General features: G+C 48.6%; 1 protein-coding gene across 2 annotated transcripts in view; it reads left to right on the top strand.

Moving 5' to 3' along the window:
• The first annotated feature begins 6,907 nt into the window (after window positions 1–6,907).
• Window positions 6,908–25,025, top strand: part of MLXIP (MLX interacting protein) — a 67,205-nt gene continuing 49,087 nt past the window's right edge. For both annotated transcript variants that reach the window (XM_030938652.1, XM_010368436.2), the window contains exon 1: window positions 6,908–7,450. In XM_030938652.1, coding sequence (XP_030794512.1) covers window positions 7,038–7,450 — 413 coding nt within the window. In that variant the 5' untranslated portion in view covers window positions 6,908–7,037. The remainder of the gene's footprint in view (window positions 7,451–25,025) is intronic.

The following is a 25,025-nucleotide window of genomic DNA, read 5'->3' as shown; positions in this document are numbered from 1 at the left end:
GGCCACCCACTGGCTTACTCGCTGACAGGCCATGCTCCTGCTGTACACACTGATCCTATCAGTCATCCTCATGGGCTTCTTTCCAGACTTCTGAGGAAAGCTTCCAACATGAAGAGAGAGTTCAAAACAAACTAAGAGAGAGAGAAAAATAAATAAATAAATAAACAATGCAGGGAGCAAAAGATAACTTCAAATAAATTCAAAATATTCTTTGGGGAGAGATAAGAGACAATATTGCATACATAAAACAAGAAAAGGATGCTGTCACTAAATTTAAAAAAAAGTAACAGAAAGTAAGAAAGACCTCTAAGAAATGTTTCTGAAATGAGGTGTGTGTGTGTGTGTGTGTATATATATATATATAATATTATATATATATTATTATTATTATTTTTTTTTTTTGGAGAGGGAGTCGCACTCTGTCACCCAGGCTGGAGTGTAGTGGCTTGATCTCAGCTCACTGCAACCTCCGCCTCCCAGGTTCAAGCGATTCTCATGCCTCAGCCTCCCGAGTAGCTGGGATTACAGGCACACACCACCATGCCGGGCTAATTTTTGTATTTTTAGCAGAGATGGGGTTTCACCATGTTGGCCAGGCTGGTCTCAACCTCCTGACCTGAGGTGATCCACCCGCCTTGGCCTCCTGAAGTGCTAGGATTACAGCCGTGAGTCACTGGACCTGGCCAAAACTCTTTTTTTTTTTAAATCATAACTTTAAAAACCCAGTTTTAAGGTTTTTTTTTTTGTGTGTGTGTGTGCTACACTGTTTCTTGTGTTCCATATCTTTCTCGTACTTGAATTTCATTTTTGTCTTCTTGGAGAGAACAATCTCTAGTAGTAATTCTTTCAAATATGGCCTATGGATGAAAAGACTATTTTACTTTATATCCTCCAGAATTTATTGAGATGACAATATGAGGAGCTCAAACAACTCTACAGGAAAAAATCTAATCATCTGATTTAAAATGGGCAAAAGAACTGAATAGACATTTATCAAAAGAAGACATACAAATGGCAAACAGGTATATGAAAGATGCTGAACATCACTGATCATCAGAGTCATGCAAATCAAAACTACAATGAGGCCAGGTGCGATAGCTCACACCTGTAATCCCAGCACTCTGGGAGGCTGAGGCAGGAGGATCACTTAAGCCCAGGAGTTCGAGACCAGCCTGGGCAACATGGGGAGACCCAGTCTCTACAAAAAATTAACAAATTGGCCAGGTGTAATGGCACATGCCTGTAGTCCCAGCTACTCTAGAGGCTGAAGTGGGAGAATCACTTGAGTCCAGGAGGTAAAGGCTGCAGTAAGCCTTGATTGAATTACTGCACTCCAGCCTGGGCAACACCGTAAGACCCTGTCTCAAAACAAAACAACACACTAAATGAGATATCATCTGTATTAGTCCATTTTCACACTGCTGATAAAGACATACCCGAGACTGAGCAATTTACAAAAGAAAGAGGTTTAATGGACTCACGGTTCCACGTGGCTGAGGAGGCCTCACAATCATGGGGGAAGGTGAAAGGCACATCTTACACGGCCGCAGACAAGAGAAGGGAAACGCCCCTTTTAAAAAATCATCAGATCTCATGAGACTTATTCACTATCACTAGAACAGCACAGGAAAGACCTGCCCCCCATGATTCAATTACCTCCACCTGGTCCCTCCCACAACACATGGGAATTCAAGATGAGATTTGGGTGGGGACCACAGCCAAACCATATCATCATGTCACCCCAGTTAAAGCAGCTCTTGGCTGGGCACAGTGGCTCATGCCTGTAATCCCAGCACTTTGGGAGGCCAAGGTAAGCAGACAATTTGAGGTCAGGCATTCCAGACCAGCCTGGTGAACACAGTGAAACCTGCGTTTACTAAAAATACAAAATTTAACTGGGCATGGTGGCAGGTGCCTGTAATCCCAGCTACTCTGGAGGCTGAGGTGGGAGAATTGCTTGAACCAAGAGGAGGTTCATAAAATAAAAATAAAAAATAAAAGGCTTGTGTTTGTATCACTGGGAAATTTTCTTTTATTGCTGCTTTGGTTATTTCCTCTCTTGTTTATTTCTTTCTTTCTGTAACTATCTAGATGGATCCTCCATGTCACAACTTCTCTTTGTCCTTTTGGCAGTTTTCTGGGAGAAACCCTCAGTTTATTTATTTATTTTGAGATGGAGTTTCGCCCTTGTTGCCCAGGCTGGAGTGCAATGGTGTGATCTCAGCTCACCGAAACCTCTGCCTCCTGGGTTCAAGTGATTCTCCTGCCTCAGCCTCCTGAGTAGCTGGGATTACAGGCATGCACCACCATGCCTGGCCAATTTTGTATTTTTAGAAGAGACGGGGTTCCTCCAACTTGGTCAGGCTGGTCTGGAACTCCCGACCTCAGGTGATCTGCCCGCCTCAGCCTCCCAAAGTGCTGGGATTACAGGCATGAGCCACTGTGCCTGGACTATGTATTTTTTGAGACAGAGTCTTGCTCTGTTGCCCAGGCTGGAGTGCAGTGGTGCAACCTCCGCCTCCTGAGTTCAAGTGATTCTTGTGCATCAGCCTCCCAAGTAGCTGGGACTAGAGGCATGTGCCACCATGCCTGGTTACTTTTTATAGAAACCCTCAGTTTAATCTTTTAGCTTACTGCTGTGTTTTTCAGCTTTATTCACTTTGTTTTTTTTCTATATTTTCATTTTAACTCAGCTTTTTAAAAATCATACCTGTGTATTTGTATTTATTTTCCAAGACCTCATTTACTTTTTTTTTTTGAGACAGAGTCTTGCTCTGTCCCCCAGGCTGGAGTGCAGTGGCGCGATCTCGGCTCACTGCAAGCTCCGCCTCCCGGGTTCACACTGTTCTCCTGCCTCAGCCTCCCGAGTAGCTGGGACTACAAGTGCCTGCCACCACGCCCGGCTAATTTTTTTGTTTTTTTTTTAGTAGAGATGGAGTTTCACCGTGTTAGCCAGGATGGTCTCGATCTCCTGACTTTGTGATCTGCCCGCCTCGGCCTCCCAAAGTGCTGGGATTACCAGCACCCGGCCCTCATTTGCCTCTTTCATAATGGGCTGTTGCTCAATGGTACAGAATCTTCTGTGTTCTTTCCTGAACTTAGTTATTTTTAAAACCTTTGTTAACTTTCTCCCCCTTGCTAGTTCCCAGATAGCTTTCTTCCAGAGTGCTGGCTTTCCTTAATTATTTGCTGACTTGTGCTGGTGTGTAACCCTTCATACTTGGGTATTTCTATTTGTATGACTGCTGATTGGATTCCAATCCAGTGTTTCTTCTGATTTTTGGAGAAAAGACAGCAATCCTGTGAGGCTCTGGTTTGGAGGCTTGTCTGGGTGTGGGGGCTCCTCATCCTCATGGTGTTGTTAGCTCCCCGGGTCGCCATCCTGCATGGCCACTCTCCTGCCGACTCTGCCCGCTACTCAAAAGGAGAGGAAGTCGAGACCTTCTTATCCTTACAGACACTGATTGTGAGCTTGGAGCACCTTCCGTGACTGGACCGCCCATGCAGTGGTCCTTTGCTTTTTGCATTTTTAACTGCAATTTCCCCCAAGAGTTTTCCCTAATACAGTCTGTTAGGAATTGATGGTGGGATTAAATAAGGCATGTTTCTGCACTGAATACGGTCCATGGGTTGCCACTTTGCAACCTCAGCTTTAAGACTTGTCTCCTCCCAGGAAACTGATTTTAACTTTTTTTTTTTTTTTTTTTTTTTTTTGAGACGGAGTCTTGCTCTGCCTCCCAGGCTGGAGTGCAGTGGCCGGCTCTCAGCTCACTGCAAGCTCCGCCTCCCGGGTTGACGCCATTCTCCTGTCGCAGTCTCCCGAGTAGCTGGGACTACAGGCGCCCGCCTCGTCGCCCGGCTGGTTTTTTTTGTATTTTTTAGTAGAGACGGGGTTTCACCGTATTAGCCAGGATGGTCTCGATCTCGTGACCTCGTGATCCGCCCGTCTCGGCCTCCCAAAGTGCTGGGATTACAGGCTTGAGCCACCGCGCCCAGCCGATTTTAACTTTTTAAGTTAAAAATGTGTATATAAGGCCGGGCACAGTGGCTCACGCCTGTAATCGCAGCACTTTGGCAGGCCGAGGAGGGCGGATCACGAGGTCAGGAGATCAAGACCATCCTGGCTAACACAGTGAAACCCCGTCTCTACTAAAAAAATATGAAAAATTAGCTGGGCGTGGTGGTGGGTGCCTGTAGTCCCAGCTACTCGGGAGGCTGAGGCAGGAGAATGGCGTGAACCCGGGAGGCAGAGCTTGCAGTGAGCCAAGATCGTGCCCTGCACTCCAGCCTGGGCAACAAAGCGAGACTCTGCCTCAAAAAAAAAAAAAAAAAAAAAAAAAACAGTGTATATAAGTAATACATGTTTATTTTGGAAATTAGAAAATACAGGCCAGGTGTGGTGGCTCATGCCTGTAATCCCAGCATTTTGGGAGGTCGAGGCAGGAGGACTGCCTGAGCCCAGGAGTTCGAGACAAGCCTGGGCAACACAGGGAAACCCCATCTCTACAAAAAATTAAAAATTAGCTCGGAGTGGTGGTGCTCACCTGTGGTCACAGCTACTCGGGAGACTAAGGTGGGAGGATAGCTTGGGAAGGGGAGGTTGAGGCTACAGTGAGCCATGATCACACCAATGTGACACAGTGAGACCCTGTCTCAAAAAAAAAAAAAGAAAGAAAATATAGGTAAACATGAAGACAAAAATAAAAGCAGGGCATGGTGGCTCACCCTGTAATTCCAGTACCGTGGGAGGCTGAGGCAGGAGGATCACTTGAGGTCAGGAATTCGAGACCAGGCTGGACAGCATGGTGAGACCCCATCTCCACAAAAAATACAAAAATTAGCGGGGCACTGTGGTGCGCACCTGTGGTCCTGCTACTTGGGAGGTTGAGGTGGGAGGATTGCTTGGGTCCTGGAGGTTGAGGTTGCTGTAAGCCATGATGGCATCACTCCACTCCAGTCCAGGTGACAAAGCCAGACCCTGTCTCAAAAAAAAAGTGGCTGGGCATGTAAACTTACCAAGGAGACAAGTCTTCAGATAAACGAAGGCAACTCAAAGGATGGACTTTCAAACATTTGCAACCAGCATTGGGAACAGTAGTAGGTTGGGGAAGAGGGAAATCTAGAACTCACGCCTGAAAACTGCCCGTCATCCAGCCCATTTTTCCTTACAGACATTTGGAAACAAGTTAATGGAGCCATTTTGGTGAGAGCCCTCAGTTCCCTTCAGGAGGCCTTTGTCAGGAAGAGGGTGGGGCAGGGTAGTCATCCCCCATCCAAATCTGGAACTGAAACCAGCTTCAAAGTCAAGTGCAGAGCCATCACTGTGGCTCACGCCTATAATCCCAGCACTTTGGGAGTCCAAGGCAGGCCTCACTTGAGGTCAGGAGTTCCAGACCAGCCTGGCCAACATGGTGATTGCACCACTGCGCTCCAGCCTTGGGTGACAAAGCAAGACTCTGTCTCAAAAAAACAAAACAAAACAACAAAACAAAGCAGAGTGCAGGAATGGCTGTGGACTCTAGATGCCCTGTTAGGATTAGGATGGGTGTTCCTGGCTCATGGGCCTCACTGGCTCTTCTGGTGCCCTGCTACCCCCACCCCAGACTGAGCCCTGGAAACCTTGACAGCTTTCTAGAAGTGTCTGTCAGTTATGTTGTGCGACGCGAAGTTGCCGTTTCTGCAGGTCAAAAAGTGGTGGACTATTGGCAATGTCTAGGCACCTCTGGTCTGGTTGATCCAAATCCTCCAACCTGTGGCACATTTATTTAGTGCTCATTTTGTGTCATCCTGCCTGCTAAGCACCTTATAGCCATTTTTATTTGTATTTATTTATTTTTCTTTTTGAGACAGGGTCTCGCTTTGTCGCCCAGGCTAGAGTGCAGTGGCGCGATCTCGGCTCACTGCAACCTCCACCTCCCGGATTCAAGGGATTCTCCTGCCTCAGCCTCCCGAGTAGCTGGGATTACAGGGGTGCACCACTACGACCGGCTAATTTTTGTACTTTTACTAGAGACAGGGTTTCACCGTGTTGGCCTGGCTGGTCTCGAACTTCTGGCCTCAAGTGATCCACCCGCCTCGGTCTCTCCAAGTGTTAGAATTACAGGCGTGAGCCACCGCGCCCCGCTATAGCCATTTTAGAACTGTCACAAGTTTCTGAGGCACCGGCTTGTTCACCATTTGACAGAGAAGAAAACTCGAGCTCAGATACTCCCCTTTTGGAATTGTTTCGGGGGCTGCCTCGTCCGTCAAACTTTAAAAAAATAACAACAGCATCCTGAGTTGAAGTTAAAAGAGCTGGGGTCTGGAGGCCTCTGGGCTCAGGGGCGCTGCCACTCAACCGCTGCGCCGCGCTGGGGACGCGCACGGGCAGCAAGTTCCCAGCTCTGTGGACGCCAGGTCTTAAACAAATCCTGTCGGTATTCAGTCACCCAGTGTTCCCATCAATACGATGAGAATAATGGGGACAATAGCCACCTGGTCTGGCAAAGTCAGGCGTGAGCTGCGAGGAGTCGGTACCGCCCGGCAGGGGAAAGCAGGGCCTGGAGGCCGAGGAGCCCCACCCGCACCCACCACGTGGAGCCGGCCGGGCCCGCGGCGAGACCGCAGGGCGACTCCTGGGGCGCGGAGCGGGGCGGGGGCGGGACTAGGACTGGTCCCACTCCGCCGACGCCTCTCCCAGGCGGCGACACCGGCGAGCCGCTCCGCCCGGCCACCGTGTCCCTCAGCACCCGCGGACGCCGGGAGAGGAGGAGGTGGCGAGGTGCACGGCCGGGAGGCGTGGCCTCCGATTCCCTTATTTTTTTTGGTCCGCCTAGCTAAGGAAAGGTTCCCCTGCGCCTTTAAGAGGCCGACGCGGGCAGTCGATTGGGCCAGACTCCTCGGTGACGTCACGCCGGGGCCGGCGCCCTACCCCTCCCGCCGCGGCTCGCGCTCGCGGACAGTCGGCGCGCGGGCCGGGCCCCGCCGGCGCCCCTCAGCTTTGCGCGCCTGTGGCGTTGCCCCGGGCTCCGGGGGATGCCCCCAGCCGAGCACTTCTCATGGCCGCCGACGTCTTCATGTGCTCACCGCGCCGGCCCCGCAGCCGGGGCCGCCAGGTGCTGCTCAAGCCCCAGGTGCCCGAGGACGACGACGACTCGGACACGGATGAGCCGTCCCCGCCGCCCGCCTCCGGCGCGGCCACCCCGGCCCGGGCCCACGCGAGCGCCGCGCCTCCGCCGCCTCGGGCCGGGCCGGGCCGCGAGGAGCCTCCGCGCCGCCAGCAGATCATCCACAGCGGCCACTTCATGGTGTCGTCGCCGCACCGGGAGCACCCGCCCAAGAAGGGCTACGATTTCGACACGGTCAACAAACAGACGTGCCAGACCTACAGCTTCGGCAAGACCAGCTCCTGCCACCTGTCCATCGACGCCTCGCTCACCAAGCTCTTCGAGTGCATGACTTTGGCCTACAGGTAGGGACCCCCGCCACCCCCGGAGGCCCCGGCCGGAGGCCCCTGTTTGACAAAACAAGCGTGGAGGGGAGGGCCGCCTGGCAACCCCGTGGCTTCATGCATTCCCTTTGGGTCTTCCCCCTTCGAGAGGGTTTGTGGATCTGGGGTTCCCCGCGTTGCCAGAGAGGCCGGGGTCCTGGCCTCTTACCCTGCCAGCAGTGCTGGGGTCCTTTCGGGTTCACGTTCCCTATCCAGGCCCTCCCCTCCAGTGTCCTGGGGCCACCGATCTTGGACGAGAAAGAGGTATAAACACTGGCTGCATCTTGGGTTACCCGACTCTATGGACTCCTTCCTCCAAACGCTTTGTGTGTTTTCCCCATATCCAGCAGCGGTCAGGACCACCTGTTCCGGGTGGACGGGAGGCTGGCTCTGCTGTTTAATGGTTGTGTAACACCTCGGAGCCTGTTTCCTCCTTCATAAAAGGGGAATGACTGTAGTGTCTGCCTCCAAGGGGCTGTTGTGGTACTGGAGTGACTTAGGTAAATTGCTTATTCCAGTGCTTGGCCAGAGTTAGGTGTCCCTGCACCTGGAGGCTGGCCCCTTACAACCTCATCGGGAGGCCCTCCCCCATCTCGGGAAGGCCTTGGGTGCCTCCTAAGAAGACTTTTGGTGCCACAGCTGTTGGAGGTGCAGTCTGTCCTCCTGGCAAGTTGGAGGGTTTTCTGGCCGGTCGCGAAACATTATATGAGGGAGATGTCATTGTTGAGGGCAGACATCCCAGACACCATTCTGACATGTGGATTCGGCTCTGGGCAGGGATTCCTCCTTTCCAAGTCATAGAAAATGCCTGGCCCTCAAAGATTAAAGCACTTTTCCACTCTCCCTCCCAGCATGAATATTAGGTATTTGCTGCAGGTAACTTTTCTGCCTGCGCAACAGAACTTCTTTGGACCGGCAACAGCGGCCTTGAGCAGCTCGGCCCTGCATAAAGCTCATGATAGGATCTCTGCTGAGTTGAGCTTATTGCATTAGGAACTGGACTAGCTGGGGCTGTCTTAGGTCTGCTCTGCAGGCATCTGGGGAGAAGTTTCCTAGGAGACTCCATAAACAGCGTAATAAAAAAGCAGGAATATCTTGCTGTCCCCCAACCCCCCATCCTTTTTAAGAGAGCTGTGAGCTCCAAGCATATCCAGGTTTAAACATTATGCTTTTACCTGAAGTTGAAATATTAAATACTTAGCCCTGGATGGCACCCCCTCACCGCCGCTGTCCCTGGAATAAACGATTAGTCAACTTGTTCTTTGTTATGTTCCTGAAACACCCCTATTTCCTCTCTTGAAGGTTTCCCTGATGATCTGTTACCCGTAGCTCCTCCTCCCATCCCCCTTACCCAGCACATTGGTCAGTCTCTGCTGATTCTCTGGTCTTGCCAGTTTGAGCTGGCACTCAGCCTGTGAAGATGTTCTGCTTTTTAAAAAACAAATGGTGTTGAGGCTGCAGCCCTGTGCACCCTCCAGTCTCAGATTTTGAGCACTTCCATTGGAATCAAACCCAACTGGATCGCAGCGTATGCTATGCCTCGAGAGAGCCTTTTCAAACAAAGCTCGAGGTGAAAAGACTGGAATGTATCTTATTAAGAAAACGTAATCCTCTCATTTTAATATAAACTTCTACATGTACAGAGAGAGAATGGATGATTGAGTCACGGGGGGCATGGGCTGGGAAGGTCTCACCTAAGCTCTGCTAAATGAAAACTAAATCAGTCTCCCCTTTGCACTCTGTTTGGATAACCTAAAGCCTTATTAAACAACACCAAAGAATTTTAGTAATGGCATTTTTTTTTTCATTTCTCTCAAAAATATTTTGGCAGCTGGCCATTGCTCAGTTAACTTTCTTGATTGCAAAATGCGCCATCAGTTTGGTGCAAGAAGCTTACCTTGCTCTCTTGGCCCTCTCACTTTCGCTCCTTTTCCCTGTGCCTAAGGTCTCCTGCTGCTTAAGGTCGGCCCCCTAAGGTCTACCACCATAGGCCCTCGGATGGGATCTGTCCAGTCATTTCTCATGAAGATGCCCTTTGTCTGTCTGTGCGAGGCTGGTTTGTCCAGCCCTGAGTTGAGTTGGCAGTGTGGAACTTTGGTATGGATGACAGACGAATGACTCAAAACCAGTTGTCTGGGCTGTAGCCTGTGGGACAGAAGGAAGCTAGAGGAAGGTGAGTTTCTGACCCCAGCTCTCCTAGTGAGGACTGCTAGCTGGCTTTCAGGGAGGGAAGGTCGAGATTGGAGGCAGTGCCGGGCGTGGTGGCTCATGCCTGTAATCCCAGCACTTTGGGAGGCTGAGGTAGAAGATTGCTTGAGCCCAGGAGTTCAAGATCAGCCTGAGCAACGTAGCAAGACCCCATCTCTAAAAAAGAAAAAGAAAGAAAGGAAAAAAAGGGATTGGGGGCAGGGCAGAAAGAAGACTTAACCTCAGAGCCAGTCTGGTTTCCATCCTTGTGGGGTTCGTGCCTTCCCTGCCGGCTGTCTGGGTCCTCCCCTCCTGCCCGAGCTGAGGAAAGCCAGCTGCGTCTCCTCTTCTGTGTGACTGTTTCTGGCCTAGGTTCTTTCCAACTTCAACTTCCTGTCTGTCCCCTGGCCTCTTCGTTCTAGCTGCCTAACTCTCCGTGGTACACTCTGCTTTTTTTGTTGTTGTTGTTTGATTTCCTGTTAGCTGCTGCCTCCCAGCTGTTTCCAGATGAGGTTCAACAGCTCTTTGGGGAGGAACTAAGTGCAGGGGAAGTTGTGGTTATTTTTTACCGAGTCCTGAGAAGTGGCCTAGGGATTCTGACTGTGATCCATTCCTGAACTGGTAGTGGCTTCACCTCCTGAAGGGTCTTTGCCTGGGGCTGACTTCGGGTGGGGAACAGGATGTTTGAGAACTTGGATGTGAGTGTGTGCCAGGGCCTACTGGGTAGGGAACCGTGCAGATGGGATTCCATGTCCTTCTCACTCTGTTTTGCTAGAAGCCCTGTGGCGAAGGTTCTTGATTTGGTCCGGAAACATGTGCTCAATTATTGGGACATTTTGGAGAGAAGGGGTTGCCTTTCCCTGAGGCAAACCGGTGTTAATGATGGAAAAAAAGCCCTTAGCATTCCTTGTCTGAACTCTAAGAACGCTATTCGATGGGAGAGATAAAATTTCCCTGCAAGGTGGAAGTGAGGATCAGCAGAGATAACCTCTGGGAATGGGGCTGGGAACGGGGCTAGTGCCTGGCAAGTAACAGACAAGAGGAGGGTTAACTGGCTTCACATAGCAAGTGGGTTATGGCAGAATTTTAGTTCTGCATCCGCATTCATCTGACATTTATGAGGAGCCTGTGTCTTATCTATGAACTGAAGGAAATAGTGTATCTAACCAGGGTCTTAGCTGAGCTTTCGAATGCCTGCTTGACAGATACTAAATAGAAGCATTCTTGATTTGGCCGGGTGCTTTCTGAGGCTCTACAATGGAGCTATGTACTATAGAACACAGTTCATGGTTCTTGCCTTCTTAACACTGTAAGGAATGTCACACATGTATATCCTCCACACAGAATTTCCTTTTTTTGAGATAGGGTCTCACTCTGTTGCCCAGGCTGGAGGATAGTGATGTGATCATAGTTCACTGCAACCTTGACCTCCCAGGCTCAAGCAATCCTCTTGTCTCAGCCTCTTGAGTAGCTGGGACTGCTGGCACGCACTACTATGCCTGGCTAATTTTTTATTTTTTGTAGATATGGGGTGTTGTTATGCCTCTCAGGATGGTCTTGAACTCCTGGCCTTAAGCAGTCCTTCCACCTCAGCCTTCCAAAGCGATGGGATTATAGGAGTGAGCCATCGTGCCCAGCCCCCACCTACAGATTCTGAACACATCTAGTGTGTACCTTTTCGTGGTTGGTGTTGGTTTCGTTTATTTGCCTTTTTAGAAACTCCTTATTTCAGGGAGTGTTGATATGAATATTTCCGGTGGTGGGGGGAAGAGATAGTCTTTTTCTGTATTTAAAGATAAGCAGTTTCTGGAAAATAGGTTTCTGTTTAAGAAGTGGGTGTTTGAGGAGACTTAAATTTGGGCTTGTAAGATAGCCTTGGGATGTAAGTTTCTAAGATGTAGCCCCCTCCATGAATGCTTTGTATAGTAACCATTCTTTTTTTTTTTGAGACGGAGTTTCACTCATGTTGCCCAGTCGGGAGTGCAGTGGTGCGATCTCAGCTCACTGCAACCTCTGCCTCCTGAGTTCAAGCGATTCTCCTGCCTCAGCCTCCCAAGTAGCAAGGATTACAGGCATGCACCACCATGCCCAACTAATTTTGTATTTTTAGTAGAGATGGGGTTTCTCCATGTTGGTCAGGCTGATCTCGAACTCCCAGCCTTGGATCATCTGCCTGCCTCGTCCTCCCAAAATGCTGGGATTACAGGCGTGAACCACCGCGCCTGGCTAACCCTTCATTCTTGATCAAGGCGGAAATCTGTGCCAGACTTAAGGAATAGCAAGGGCTAAAGGTTAGAGCACTGTATCCTCCAAACTTTGAATTTTCAATAGAGGAACCATCTAATGCTAGGCACAGTTAACCAGTTGTAAATGGAAACCTTTCATGCAAATACTAAATCAGTTTTTCTCTTTTGCAGTCATACCGAAGATAAGCAGTGTTTCTTCTCCTGCGTTCTTCAGTCTTTAACCATTAGATGGTGCACCATTGCAGGGTGTGCACTGAGGTGGGAACCGGGGCTGCAGAGATGAAAAACATAGTCTCTCTCCTCAAGGGGCTCACAGGCTAGGCATGGGGACAGATAGACAGTTGCAGAACAGTTAGTAAGGGCTGTGATCACTGTGACCAGGTCTTGTGACACTACCGGGGAAGGATATCTCAGCCAGAGTGTGTATGTGTGTGTGTGTGTGTGTGTGTGTGTGTTTTGACATGACCAGTAGCAGTGTGGATGGTTTTCCTGATATCAGGGTTTAATGCGTATCTCCCCTTTCGCTGTTAACTCTCAAAGATTACTGATTATATTACCCAACAGGAAGCCCCAGTGCTCCCTGCTTTAGTGGTGCGGGACCAAACTTCCATTGTTTGTAGAGGCTGGTTGGTTCATTGCCCACATGCGGGAAGGGGAGGAAGGAGAGGAAGAGGAGGAAGACTTGGGGAAAGAGTCTAGGCGACAAAGTTAGAGGAGAGGATGGAGGGAGGTTATTTTCCGGGTGGGAGAAGAAAAGAGAATTCACACAGGCTGAGCATTTATTATTTATTATGTTCCACATTCTCTTTCCATGATCTTTTTTTTTTTTTTTTTGAGACGGAGTTTTGCTCTTGTCACTCAGGCTGGAGTGCAGTGGTGCAATCTCGGTTCACTGCAACCTCTGCCTCCCAGGTACAAACAATTCTCCTGCCTCAGCTTCCCAAGTAGCTGGGATTACAGGTATGCATCACCATGCCCAGTTAAGTTGTTGTATTTTTAATAGAGACAAGATTTTGCCATGTTGGCCAGGCTGGTCTTGAACTCCTGACCTCAAGTGATCCGCCGGTCTCGGCCTCCCAAAGTGCTGAGGTTACAGGCGTGAGACACTGCACCTGGCTTCTTAACATGATCTTAAGCAACTCACACAACAGCCCTCTCAGGGAGGTGGTGGAATCCTCATTTAAAAAAATAAATAAGTAAATAAAAATTAAAAAACCGAAGCTCAGAAGTTAATTAGCTGTGTTGCCGAGAGGTTACACAACTTGTCCATGGAAAAGTGTCTCGAGCAGAAAAGTGACCTACCTTATCTGCCCATAAACGCCCGGCTTCTGTTAGAGGGGAGTGCAAGTGCCAGTTCCTCTCCAGAGGAGGAAACCCGGATGGGGAAGGTGGATGCCTTGGGCCACTCCATGTCTCTCTGTGGCTGCCCTCCCTGCTGGGGAAACCCTGTGCTTCCCAGAGTGCATGAACATCACATCCCCCTGGAAGCCGCTCTGATGTCATTTGGCCTGTGTCATTATGTGATCCCGGCTTACCAGAATCCCTGCTGTCTTCACCTTTGACTTCCCTGCTAAGCCTAACAGCTTCAGCACATCCTAGGAGATTAAGAATCATATGATGGGTTGAAAGGGACACTCAGGGACCTGGAAGCCAACTTTATAATCCGTAGCGAAATCTTTTTTTTTGAGATGGAGTCTTGCTGTCACCCAGGCTGGAGTGCAATGGCGCAATCTGGGTTCACTGCATCCTCCGCCTCCTGGGTTCAAGTGATTCTCCTGCGTCAGCCTCCTGAGTAGCTGGGATTACAGGCACCCGCTACCACACCCAGCTAATTTTTATATTTTTGGTAGAGACAGGGTTTCACCGTGTTGGTCAGGCTGTTTTTTTTTTTTTTTTCTTTTCCTACTTGCAAGCTAACAAGTTAAGTGAATTGTGTTTATCTTCAGCTCTGCAGAGACAAGCACAACCTTTGTGGAACAGTGCTTTACGGGACATTGGTGTGGAGTGGGACAACAGGAGAAGTGCTTTTGCTGGATGACGTTTGTATTGTGGCCTGCTTGGACAGGTGTGGTGGGCAGTTTAATGGCCCCCCAAAGATGTGCACATCCTCATCTACAGAACCTGTGACTGCGCTAGGTTATATGGCAAAGGTGAATTAAGGTTACAGCTGGAATTAAGGTTGCTGGTCTACTGACCTTAAAATAGGGAGATTATCTGGATTATCTGAGTGAGCCTGGTGTAATCACAGGGGTCCTTAAAATTAAGAGGAAATCAAAAAGAGAACCAAAGAGCAAGCAGCGGAGGAAGGACATCAGCTGCTGTTGGGGGCTTTGAAGATGGAGGAAAGCCACGGGATTGGGAATATGGGCCCCTCAGAGCTGGAAAAGGCGAGGGGATGGGTTCTACCCCAGAGCTTCTGGGAAGAATGCAGCCCTGCTGAATCCTGTGAGACCCAAATCAGACCTCTGACCTCCAAAACTGTAAAATCATAAAGTGTTGTTCTGAGCCACTAAGTTTGCGGTAATTTGTTACAGCGACAACAGGAAACTCATCTTCACTCTTCTCCCACCACAAGACAGCACAGGAGCCCACCCCGGGTTTAAGATTGAGCTATGCTGGTCTGGCACGGTGGCTCACGTCTATAATCCCAGCACTTTGGGAGGCCGTGGTGGGCGGATCACGAGGTCAGGAGATTGAGACCATCCTGGCTAACACGGTGAAACCCCATCTCTACTAAAAATACAAAAAATTAGCCAGGTGTGGTGGCGGGCGCGTGTAGTCCCAGCTACTCCAGAGACTGAGGCAGGAGAATGGCGTGAACCTGGGAGGTGGAGCTTGCAGTGAGCTGAGATTGCACCACTGCACCCCAGCCTGGGCGACAGAGCAAGACTCCGTCTCAAAAAAAAAAGAAAAAAAAAAAAATATTGAGCTATGCTGTGGGTCCTCGGCAGCAGCGAGGGAACTAGTGATAGGAGGGCCCTGGTTATAAAAGGAAAGGTTTGTAAAGTGGATCCTTGTTCCCTGGTATAATTCTATAATAGAGTATTGTAGAAAGTTAATTTTCCTTTTTTTAAAGGATTTATGTGATGGCCGATGAGAGCCTGAGCTCTCATTCCCTAGAATCAAATTACTTTTGGGTATAGAATGTGCAGTCCAGATAGCCAGTGTCTTAGGTGATTATTTTCTGTATTTTGTTGGAGTTCTCTTGTCTGTGATTAGAATTCAGGCCACGGAGCGTGTGTTTTTGGCAGAGCTCTCTGGCTCCGTGGATCAGGGACCCTCGTGCTGGCCTGTGGAGTGGGAGTGCCGGTCACCTCATGCTAATTCCGGGACTCCGAGGACTGGCCGATTTCAGTGGAGACTGGTCCTGGGATCCAGGCAGCGCTAGGTACCCTGCAGGGGAGATGCTCTTCTTCACTGTCCGGCCAGACGCCTTGAAGAGACTGGCTCTCACAGGCCGGCCCCGCCTTCTTTGCAGCCCTGCTTCTTGCGCTGCTGCTGGCTGTCACCCACCACCCTATTCTCTGGTACAAAGCTCCGCTCCTAGGAGCTTCTGGATCCGCCCAGCTTGAGCCTGCTGGGGCCTGTGTCTCACATATGGACCTCGCTATGAGCTTTCTGGGACCATCAGCTCTCTTTGGCAGTTGTCTAATCGAATTAGCCCTGTGAGGGCTAATTGAGAGGGAGCCTGGCTGGCCGGGCCCCAGAGCATGAGGCTGGCTATGGTCTGGGTTTGGCCGCCCCAGCACAAATGCTTTTTCCCTCCAGGCACACCCTGTTGTGTGCAGGCACGGTTCTAGTCCTCCGGGATACAGTGGTAAGCTAGACGGGTTAGTCCTCTCTCCTCATGGGACTTCCATGCTGGTGGGGGAATTGTCAGCACATTAGGTCTTGTATTGTGAGTGCAGGCAAGAATAGAAAGAAGATGAAGGCTAGAGAGAACCTAGGGCTGGGGAGGGTGGGTGGATACTTTAGGCTGGGTAGAGAAGTCCTCTGGGGAGGTGACCTTTCTGGGTGAACTCTGAAACCTAAGTGGCAAGTAGGAGCCAGGCACGATAGTCATTCCAGGTGTGGGAAGAGGCCAGGCAGAGGCCCTCGCTGGAGTGAGCTTAGTGCATCGCAAGATTAGAAAGAAGGCTGGCTTGGCCAGAATGTTGAGGGCAGGAGTGAGTGGCAGGAGGTAAGATAGGAGAGGCAAGGAGCCTTGTGGGCCAGCGTAGGAAGTTAGGAGATGGTTTTGGTGGCACTGAGGAGTACTGTCTTACCTCCACAAGGCGGCTTGGGCCAGTCTACAGTGGCACTGGGGAGTACTGTCTAGGGAGGGTGAGAGCAGGAGCAAGGCTACCAGTTGGGCGGTTGTGGAGCTCCAGCCTCAGACTAGGATGGTAGCAGCGAGGTGGTGAGGAGCTAGATTCAGGGTGGTTTTGGACTTGCTGGTGAATTGGACCTGGCAGATGAAAGGAAGAAAGGAATCAACAGTGACTCTGAGGTTTGGCCTGAGCAGCCGGGGCCATTACTGAAATGAGGAAGGCTGGGGAAGGAGCGATGAGCTGTGAAGCTGGGGCATGTCTCGCTGAGGACCATGCAGTGTACAAAGCTTGGCTGCCCGGGGGCCGCCCTGAAAACCAGAGCCGTGAGCGGGCAGCTTCCCTGAGAATGGCTGAGGGCTGTCAGTGTGGTGGGCATCACAGCCGTCTACTTTGCCCTACCTGGGTTTCTTCTTGCCCCCCAGTCCCTCCCCCTACCCCTGAGCTCTCTGTCCCTCTCCAGGGGAGGCGTTGGAGTTTGGAGCTTGCGTTCTGAGTGGCGTGGAATATGCACCTCCTGCGGGCTGTTTCTGCTCAGCTGAGTATGGTGGTGCTGGAGAAATACTGTCTGCTTTGACTACCCTAGAGACCTCTCCAAGCCCAGCATTCTTGATGTGTTTGGGAGTTGACTGCACCATCAGAAAAATCTTCTAGAAGGAGGCAGTAGAGAAGGGGTGATTTTGGTAGCTCCAGAAGGGGGTCCAGGATCTGGAGAAAGAATTCTAGGAACAGGATTCCATGTCATCCACCTTTAAGTCTCAGAAGTAAGCATGAAGAATCCCAATTGGGTGATGGTGAAGAGGAAAGGCTGAGGAGTCAGAAAAAGCTCCTACAAGAAGATGGAGCAGCTCCTACAAAGAGATGGCTGTGGGTAGAGGCAGCCTCCCGGGGCAGTTTTCAGGCATTGGAGAGGAAAGCAGCTTCTCTGTTGAGGAATATTCTGCGAGTGGGCGATCCACTTTGAAAGCTGGTTACTATTCCTTCCTTCTAGGCCTGTGGGCAGGGAAGGAGGGCAGCCGTGTTTGCTCTGTTCCCATGAGGCAAATTCGGTCACCAAAACAAAAAAACAGCTTCTTATGTAGAAAGTAGGGGAGTTAGCCTGGTTTTCGGATATTCACCCAGTATTCTAGCTTTTTAGAGTAGCCTGAAGAGGCTGGGTGCAGTGGTTCATGTCTGTAACCTCAGCACTATGGGAGGTTGAGGCGGGAGGACTGCCTGAGCCCAGGAGTTTGAGACTAGCCTGGTCAATGTAGCAAGACCCCCATCTCTACAAAATTTAAAAACTTAAAAAAAAAAAAAAAAATTAGCCAGGCATGGTGGCGCATGTCTGTAATCCCAGCTGCTGGGGAGGCTGGGGCAAAAGGATCCCTTGAGCCCAGAAAGTGGAGGCTGCAGAGCTATAATCATACCACTGCACTCCAGCCTGGATGGTAGAGCAAGACCCTGTCTCAAACAAGCAAACAAACAAATAAAACACAACAGCCTGACGAACCTCTTCATATGGTTACATGATCACATGGTAACCAGCCCGTTCACAATGGGCTGCCTCATTTTAAACTGGCAGTTGGGACCTGCCCAGATAGTTTGATACTAAGCTTTTTAGAGAAAGTGAATCAATAAATTCCTTTTATTTATTAAAAGGAAACGCTTTCAATGCATTCTTAAAACAGTATATAATTATCTTAGCTTGGTGTTTTAAACAACTGTTTTCTAGTTGAGTAGTGGGGTCTTTTAAATTGCTTCTTTTGTTCTTTAGATTATCAAGCAGATCCTTCTTTGCCTTGAAGCAGAAAACTCTTTCATCCATTTGTAGTCAGGCTTTTTTCTTTTTAACACAACTTTCTGTAAGTGTAATTTACATAACATAAAGTGCACCCATTGTAAGTGTAAGATTCAGTGATTTTGTTTTTTTTAGTTGTGCAGTCATTGTCACAGCCCAGTGCTGGGACATTCCATCACCTCAGTAAGATCCCCAAAGTTCATCCATGTTGTAGCACACATCAGGTATTCAGTTCATTTTAATGCTGAATAGCCTTCAGTTTTTTGGATGTACCACATTTTGTTTTACTGACATGTTTTTGAGGAGACACCTAGTACCTTTGTTATTTGGGTATTGGCTTCCCATTTCCTATAGTAAGGCTCTTTTAGAGAGTCAGCTAGGAACTTCCTTACAGGGTGAGAAGAAGGAAATGGCTATGAGGTATGTGGAAAGATGACGGGATTGGAATCCCCAAGACAGTGGTGCGACTGGTTAGCATCTGCCACTTAGCTCCTCTAAGTCTTGGTGCCCATGAGGGTGGGGGATGCAAGAGAGAGAGGGTTAGACTGGAGTCATGGTTACCAACCTTACTCTTCTTCCATGGCTTTCTTTTTTGAAAGATGTTTCCTTAGGAACAAAGTGCATTCAGTAATTTAAAAAGAAACAAATTACCAGTGTATGCCACAATATGAATGAATCTCAGAAACATTATGTTGAATGAAATAAGCCTTACCCAGCCGGGTGTGGTGACTCACACCTGTAATCCCAGTACTTTGCGAGGCTGAGGCAGGCAGATCATTTGAGGTCAGGAGTTCGAGACCAGCCTGGCCAACATGGCGAAACGCTGTCTCTACCAAAAATACAAAAAATTAGCTGGCGTGGTGTCACATGCCTGTAATCCCAGCTACTTGGGAGGCTGAGGCAGGAGAATCGCTTGAACCCGAGAGGCGGAGGTTACAGTGAGCCGAGATCTCACCACTGCCCTCCATCCTGGGCAACAGAGCAAGACTCTGTCTCAAAAAAAAAAAAAAAACATAAGATAAAATAAGATGGGTTAATGAATGGAGAGATGGCTTAGTGGTTCTAATTGTAGAATCCAGGTGGTGGGTACTTGAGTATTCATTGTACAGTTCTTTCAACTTTCCCTGTATGTTTGATAATTTTCTTAATAAAATGTTAGGAAAATTGCATTTATTTGAAGAATGACCATCATGGCTTTATCATGGGCAAGTAAATACTTTAAAATATATTGATCTTCCTGAAGCTATCTTCCCAGAAATATAAGAAAAAATATTGAAAACAACTTTTGGAATGAAGTACTGATGCATGCTGCAACATGGAAGAACCTTGGAAATGCTGCCCTAGGTGAAAGAAGCCAGACGCGAAAGACCATGTATGTGATCTGTTGATGCGAAAGGCCCAGAGCAGCAAACTCATAGACTCAGAAAGGAGAGCAGTGGCTGCCAAGGGCTGGGGAAAGGGAAAATGGATAGTCACTGCTAATGGTTTTTTTTTTTTTTTTTTTTTTTGAGGCTGTGATGAAAATGTTCTAAAATTAGGGTGGCGATTGTGTAGAGTTGTGTAACTCTGCATATACTGAAAACCACTGAACGCTGTTAAAGGGTCACTTTGAGGCCGGGTGCGGTGGCTCAAGCCTGTAATCCCAGCACTTTGGGAGGCCGAGACGGGCGGATCACGAGGTCAGGAGATCGACACCATCCTGGCTAACGCGGTGAAACCCCGTCTCTACTAAAAATAGAAAAAACTAGCCGGGCGAGGTGGTGGCGCCTGTAGTCCCAGTTACTTGGGAGGCTGAGGCAGGAGAATGGCGTAAACCTGGGAGGCGGAGCTTGCAGTGAGCTGAGATCCGGCCACTGCACTCCAGCCTGGGCGACAGAGCGAGACTCCGTCTCAAAAAAAAAAAAAAAAAAAAAAAAAGGTCACTTTGATGGTATGTAAATTATGTCTCAATAAGCTATTACTGTTTTAAAAATGTTGAAAACAGTTCGGATTTTCAACATTATCTTTAGGAATCTGACTTGGGAAGTGCAAGATCAGATGATCTTAGAGATCCTAAGTATGTCAGTGTCTAGAAATTCTGTGATTCTTTATCTTTACTGTGTACAGTAAGTGGAAGAGTGTTTGGGAAAGTGACCTCCTTGGAGCATTCCTTCTAGACTGAAAATGACGTGGGAATTGGTTTCTCCAACTTGCACCAGAGCTTGCCAAATCACCATCTGTATGTGTGTGGAGGGTAAAGTTAGTTTGTTAAGACCTTTACGGCCGGGTGCAGTGGATCAGACCTGTAGTCCCAGCACTTTGGGAGGCCAAGGCAGGTGCATCGCTTGAGCTCAGGAGTCTGAGACCAGCCTTAGCAACATGGAAAAACCTTGTCTCTGTTTAAAAATAAATAAATAAATAAAAGACTTTTTCTTCTTTTATCTGGGTCAAGGGTCACAAACTTAAATACTCACAAGGGCCAGGAAATAGGATATCTGTAAGGCTAAAAAGACCTTTTCTGTTACTTATTTTCCTCCTTTTAATAAAGTCATGGTCATGGAGAAATCTCTCTTTGTTATGAAAACTGTAAGCATAAACTGCAGTTGATTTGGTCTCAATGACAGGCAGTAGGGAGTAGTGGAGATTGTGGTGAACCACAGAGTGTTTGCTGAAAGAGCAGCCATCACTCAACTTCAGGTGATTCTTGTCATTTGGGAATGTGAGCCTAGTGTTATGAGATTCGACATATTTGAAAAACTGGAGGAAATCTGGATTTAAGGTCTGAATTCGGCTATTAGGTATTCTGGGGATGTGAGTTTAATCTAGATCAAATCTGGTTTAGAAGTGAGTCTTGGCCTAAGCGATGAAGGTGATGTGCTGTTTGCCACAGATAGGCTCTGGCACAAGAAAAGATTTTTTTTCCTTTCCTTGTCTTTTTCTTCTCTTCTCTTTTCTTTTCTTCAATTTTCTTCTTTTCTTTTCTTTTTTTTTCTTTGAGACAGGATCTTTCCCTGTCAACCACACTGGAGTGCAGTGGCGCGATCTCAGCCCATTGCAACCTCCACATCCTGGGCTCAAACTATCCTCCTGCCTCAGCCTCCCAAGTAGCTGGGACTACAAGGCATGCACCACCATGCCTAGCTAATTTCGGTATTTTTTTTGTAGAGACAGGGTTTCGCCTTGTTGCTCAGGTTGGTCTTGAACTCCTGAGCTCTAGCATCTCATCCGCCATGGCCTCCCAAAGTCCTGGGATTACAGGTGTGAGCCACTGAGCCTGGCCAAGGTAGATTTTTTTTGGGGTGTTCTTACGCTATGTCTACCTTCTTGGCCCTGCTCTGTTTAAAGTCACAGGACCATAATCTTAATACCAAATCTAAGACTGTCTGCCTGGTACACCACAGAGGTGTGCATGTGCCTAGGAGACAGTTAGTTACTCTGAGTTGTGAGGTTTGAAGTATGATTTTAAGTGTTCTTGTCCTCGGAATGGAGGGTGTATTCTCCATTTTGTGAAATTCTTGGACTATAGGTTCCATTCCATTTTAAACTCTCACCCCTCAGCATCACCACCATACTTGACTAAGGTGGGGCTGTTTGCGTAGGGTAATTTTGGGATGAGGGAAGGGGACAATACTTTGACCTCTATAAAGCAGTTGATTTGGCTGGAGTTGAAACAAAATTACAACGTTAAGTTAGACTGAGGAGATCTCTGTCTTGGCTCTTGTTGAGTTTCTGACCTGCACATTTTATATTATGTTACATATCTCCGGCTTTGCTTCCCCAATATATGTGTTGTTGTGTGTGGCGTGTGGGATGTGTGTGGGGTGTGGGGTGTGGTGTGTGTGGTGTGTTTGTGTGTGTGGTAGGGTATGTGGGGTGTGTGGTGTGGATATGTATGTGTTGTGTGTATGTTATATGTATGTGTGGTGTGGTCTGTGTATGTGTGGTATGTGTGCATGGTGTGTGTGGTGTGTGTGTGTTGGTGTGTTTGCAATGTGTGTTGTGTGGGTGTGTGTTGGTGTGTGGGATGTGTGTGGGGGGTGTGTTGGTGTGTGTGTGTTGGCATGTGGGGTGTGTGGTGTGTGAAGTGTGGGACGGTGAATGTGTGGTGTGTGCTGGTGTGTGGTGTGTGTGTGAGGTATGGTGTATGGTGTTTGTGGTGTGTGTTTCTGTGTGTGGTGTCTGCATGTGGTGTGGGTGCATGGTATGTGTTTGCGGTGTCTCTGTGTTTGTTGGTGTGTGTGGTGTGTTGGTGTGTGGGTGTGCGTATTTGTGGTGTGTGGTGTGTGTTGGTGTGGTGTGGGGGGTATGTGTGTGGTGTGTGGGTGTGTGTAGTGTTATATATGTGGGGTGTATGTGGTGTGTGTGGTGTGTGTATTAGTGTGTGTTTGTGGTGTGTGTTTGATGTGTGAGGTGTGTGTGTGCAATGTCTGTGTGTTGGTGTGTGTGGAGGGTGCATGTGTTGGTGTGGGGGGGATGTGTTTGTGGTGCCTGTGTGGTGTGTGTGTGGTGTGTGTGTAGTGTTATGTTGGTGTATGTGGTGTGTGCGTTTGCGGTGTCTGTGTGTATTGGTGTATGTGTTGGTATGTGTGTGGGGTGTGTGTGCGGTGTCTGGTGTGGTGTTAGTGTGTGTGCTGTGTGAGGTGCATTGGTGTGTGTGGTGTGTTGGTGTGTGTGGTGTGGGTTTGCGGTGTCTGGTGTGGTGTATTGGTGTGTGGGTATGTGTGTGAGGTGTGTGGGATGTGTGTGTACGTGTTTGCAGTGTCTGTGTGTGGTGTTGGTGTGTGTTGGTGTGTTGGTGTGTGTGTTGGTGTGTGTATGCGGTGTCTGGTGTGTTGGTGTGTGGGTGTGTATGATGTCTGTGTGATGTGTGTGTGTGGTGTGGGTGTGTGTTGGGGTATGTGTGGGTGTATGTGGTGGGTGTGGTGTTGGTGTGTGTTGTGTGTAGTGTGTTGGTGTGTGGGTGTGTTTGCAGTGTAAGGTGTGTTGGTGCGTGAGGTGTGTTGGTGTTTGTGATGGTGTGTGTGGGTGTACGTTTTTGGTGTCTGTGGTGGTGTGTGTGGTGTGTGTTGTGTGTGGTGTGTTGGTATGTGTGCAGGTGTATGTGTTTGTGGTGTCTGTGTGTGTTGTGTGGGGTGTGTGTGGTATGTGTGGGGCAGTGTGTATGTTTGAAGTGTCTGTGTGGTGGTGTGGGGTGTGTGTTGTGTGTGGTGTGTTGGTGTGTGTGTTGGTATGTGTGTGGGGTGTGTGGGTGTGTGTTTTCAGTGTTTGTGTGTATGGTGTGGTGTTGGTGTGTGTGGGGAGTGTGTGGGTGTGTGTGCAGTGTCTGGTGTTGGTGTGTGTGATGTGTGTGTGGTGTGTTGGTATGTGTGTGCAGTGTCTGTGCTGTGGTGTTGGTGTGTATTGTGTGTGGTGTGTTGGTGTGTGTGGGGTGTGTGGGTATGTGTGGGTGGTGTCTGTGGGGGGGGTGTGGGGTGTGTGGGTATGTGTGTGCGGTGTCTGTGTGTGTGGTGTGGTGTTGGTGTGTGTGGTGAAGTGTGTGGTATGTTGGTGTGTGTGTGGGTGTGTGTTTGCAGTACACATTCACATACATGCACACGTACTGCTTGTGCAGCCACCTTGCACAGGTTCCTTAGGATTCCTGGCTCTGGCTTTTTGATCTGGTTTGGAAAGGTGTTGGCAAGTAGCTTTATGGTTCTTAAGTGCCTTAGCATAGGCCTCTAATCCAGATTCAAATAGCGTTTGTATTTGTCCGCAATGCAGTGCTTCCTCTGCGGAGACACGTTTGCTGAAAAGTTGGGGAATTCTTTAAAGCTTAGGACCTTACTTTTTGGAATTTTTCCACATCTTTCAGGCCTCCTTCCAGATTTTACTCATTGTTATTTCTCTATGTTCATAGTATAGATTTTTTTTTAACATTTTTTTTTATTATACTTTAAGTTCTAGGGTACATGTACACAACGGGCAGGTTTGTTACATATGTATACATTTTAAAATTAAAGTTAACCTTTTCTTTTCAAGTTGCATTTCAAATTATCATAGAAAAATCAGAAATATAGGTAAAGCTAAAAATAAATAAATAAAAATTACAACACCCAGAGATAACTTGTCAGTTCTCTAGTGTTTATTCTTATAGACCTTGTTTTTTATTTTTATTTTTTGCGTGGTGAGTATATATATGTTTTCTTTATTTTTATTTTTATTATTTTTTCTGAGACAGAACCTCGCTCTGTCGTCAGGCTGGAGTGCAGTGGCGTGGTCTCAGCTCACTGCAACCTCCGCCTCCCTGGTTCAAGCGATTCTCCTCCCTCAGCTTCCCAAGTAGCTGGGACTACAGGTGCCACCACATATTTTTTCCATTTAATAGAGTTTGAGCGTTCCTCCAAGCCACAAAATATCCATCTGCAATTTTTTATTTTTTAAAGATAGGTTCACTTTGTTGCCTAGGCTGGGCTGCAAATGTGTGATCATAGCTCACTGCAGCCTTGATCTCCTGGGCTCAAGCAATCCTCCTGCCTCAGCCTCCCGAGTAGCTGTGACCACAGGTGTGCACCACCACACCCGGCTTCTGCAGTGTTACTTAGTAGCTGGATAGTATTTCATTGTGTGGATGTACTACTGTTTATTTAATGTCTCTTTGTTGATCACTGAGAATATTTCCATGGTGTTTTTGGTAACCTCTCCCCCATGTTTCTGGGCCCCTGTTCCATTCATCTCTGTTTTCATATCCCCGGTTGGCTACTTTGTCTGAAAATATCTTTGCTTCCTTCTCCTTCCTGACAGGACCCTTTACCCTGGGAAGCTTTCAAGACTGTAAAACGGCAGCAATTCCTGTCACCACTTTAGGCACTCCTCCTTGTCCCACTGTCCCACCCTCCCGGGACAGACATGTCTAGGGGAATGGTGGTCAGCAGGCGCTGAGCTGAACGGTGGCCTGTTTATTCTGAGTCCAGAGCTGAAAGCTCCTGAGGTTTCATGTATGTCCAGCAGCCTGCTGTGGGGCAGGGGTAGAACGCACAGTCAGCAGCGTGCCCACAGGACTGATGCAGCAGCTTGCATGC

The sequence above is a fragment of the Rhinopithecus roxellana genome, chromosome 10, assembly GCF_007565055.1.
Source record: "Rhinopithecus roxellana isolate Shanxi Qingling chromosome 10, ASM756505v1, whole genome shotgun sequence".
In the NCBI taxonomy this organism is placed as follows: Eukaryota; Metazoa; Chordata; class Mammalia; order Primates; family Cercopithecidae; genus Rhinopithecus; species Rhinopithecus roxellana.
Note: the sequence above shows the minus strand (reverse complement) of the source record. Positions and strands in the feature narration are given on the sequence as shown.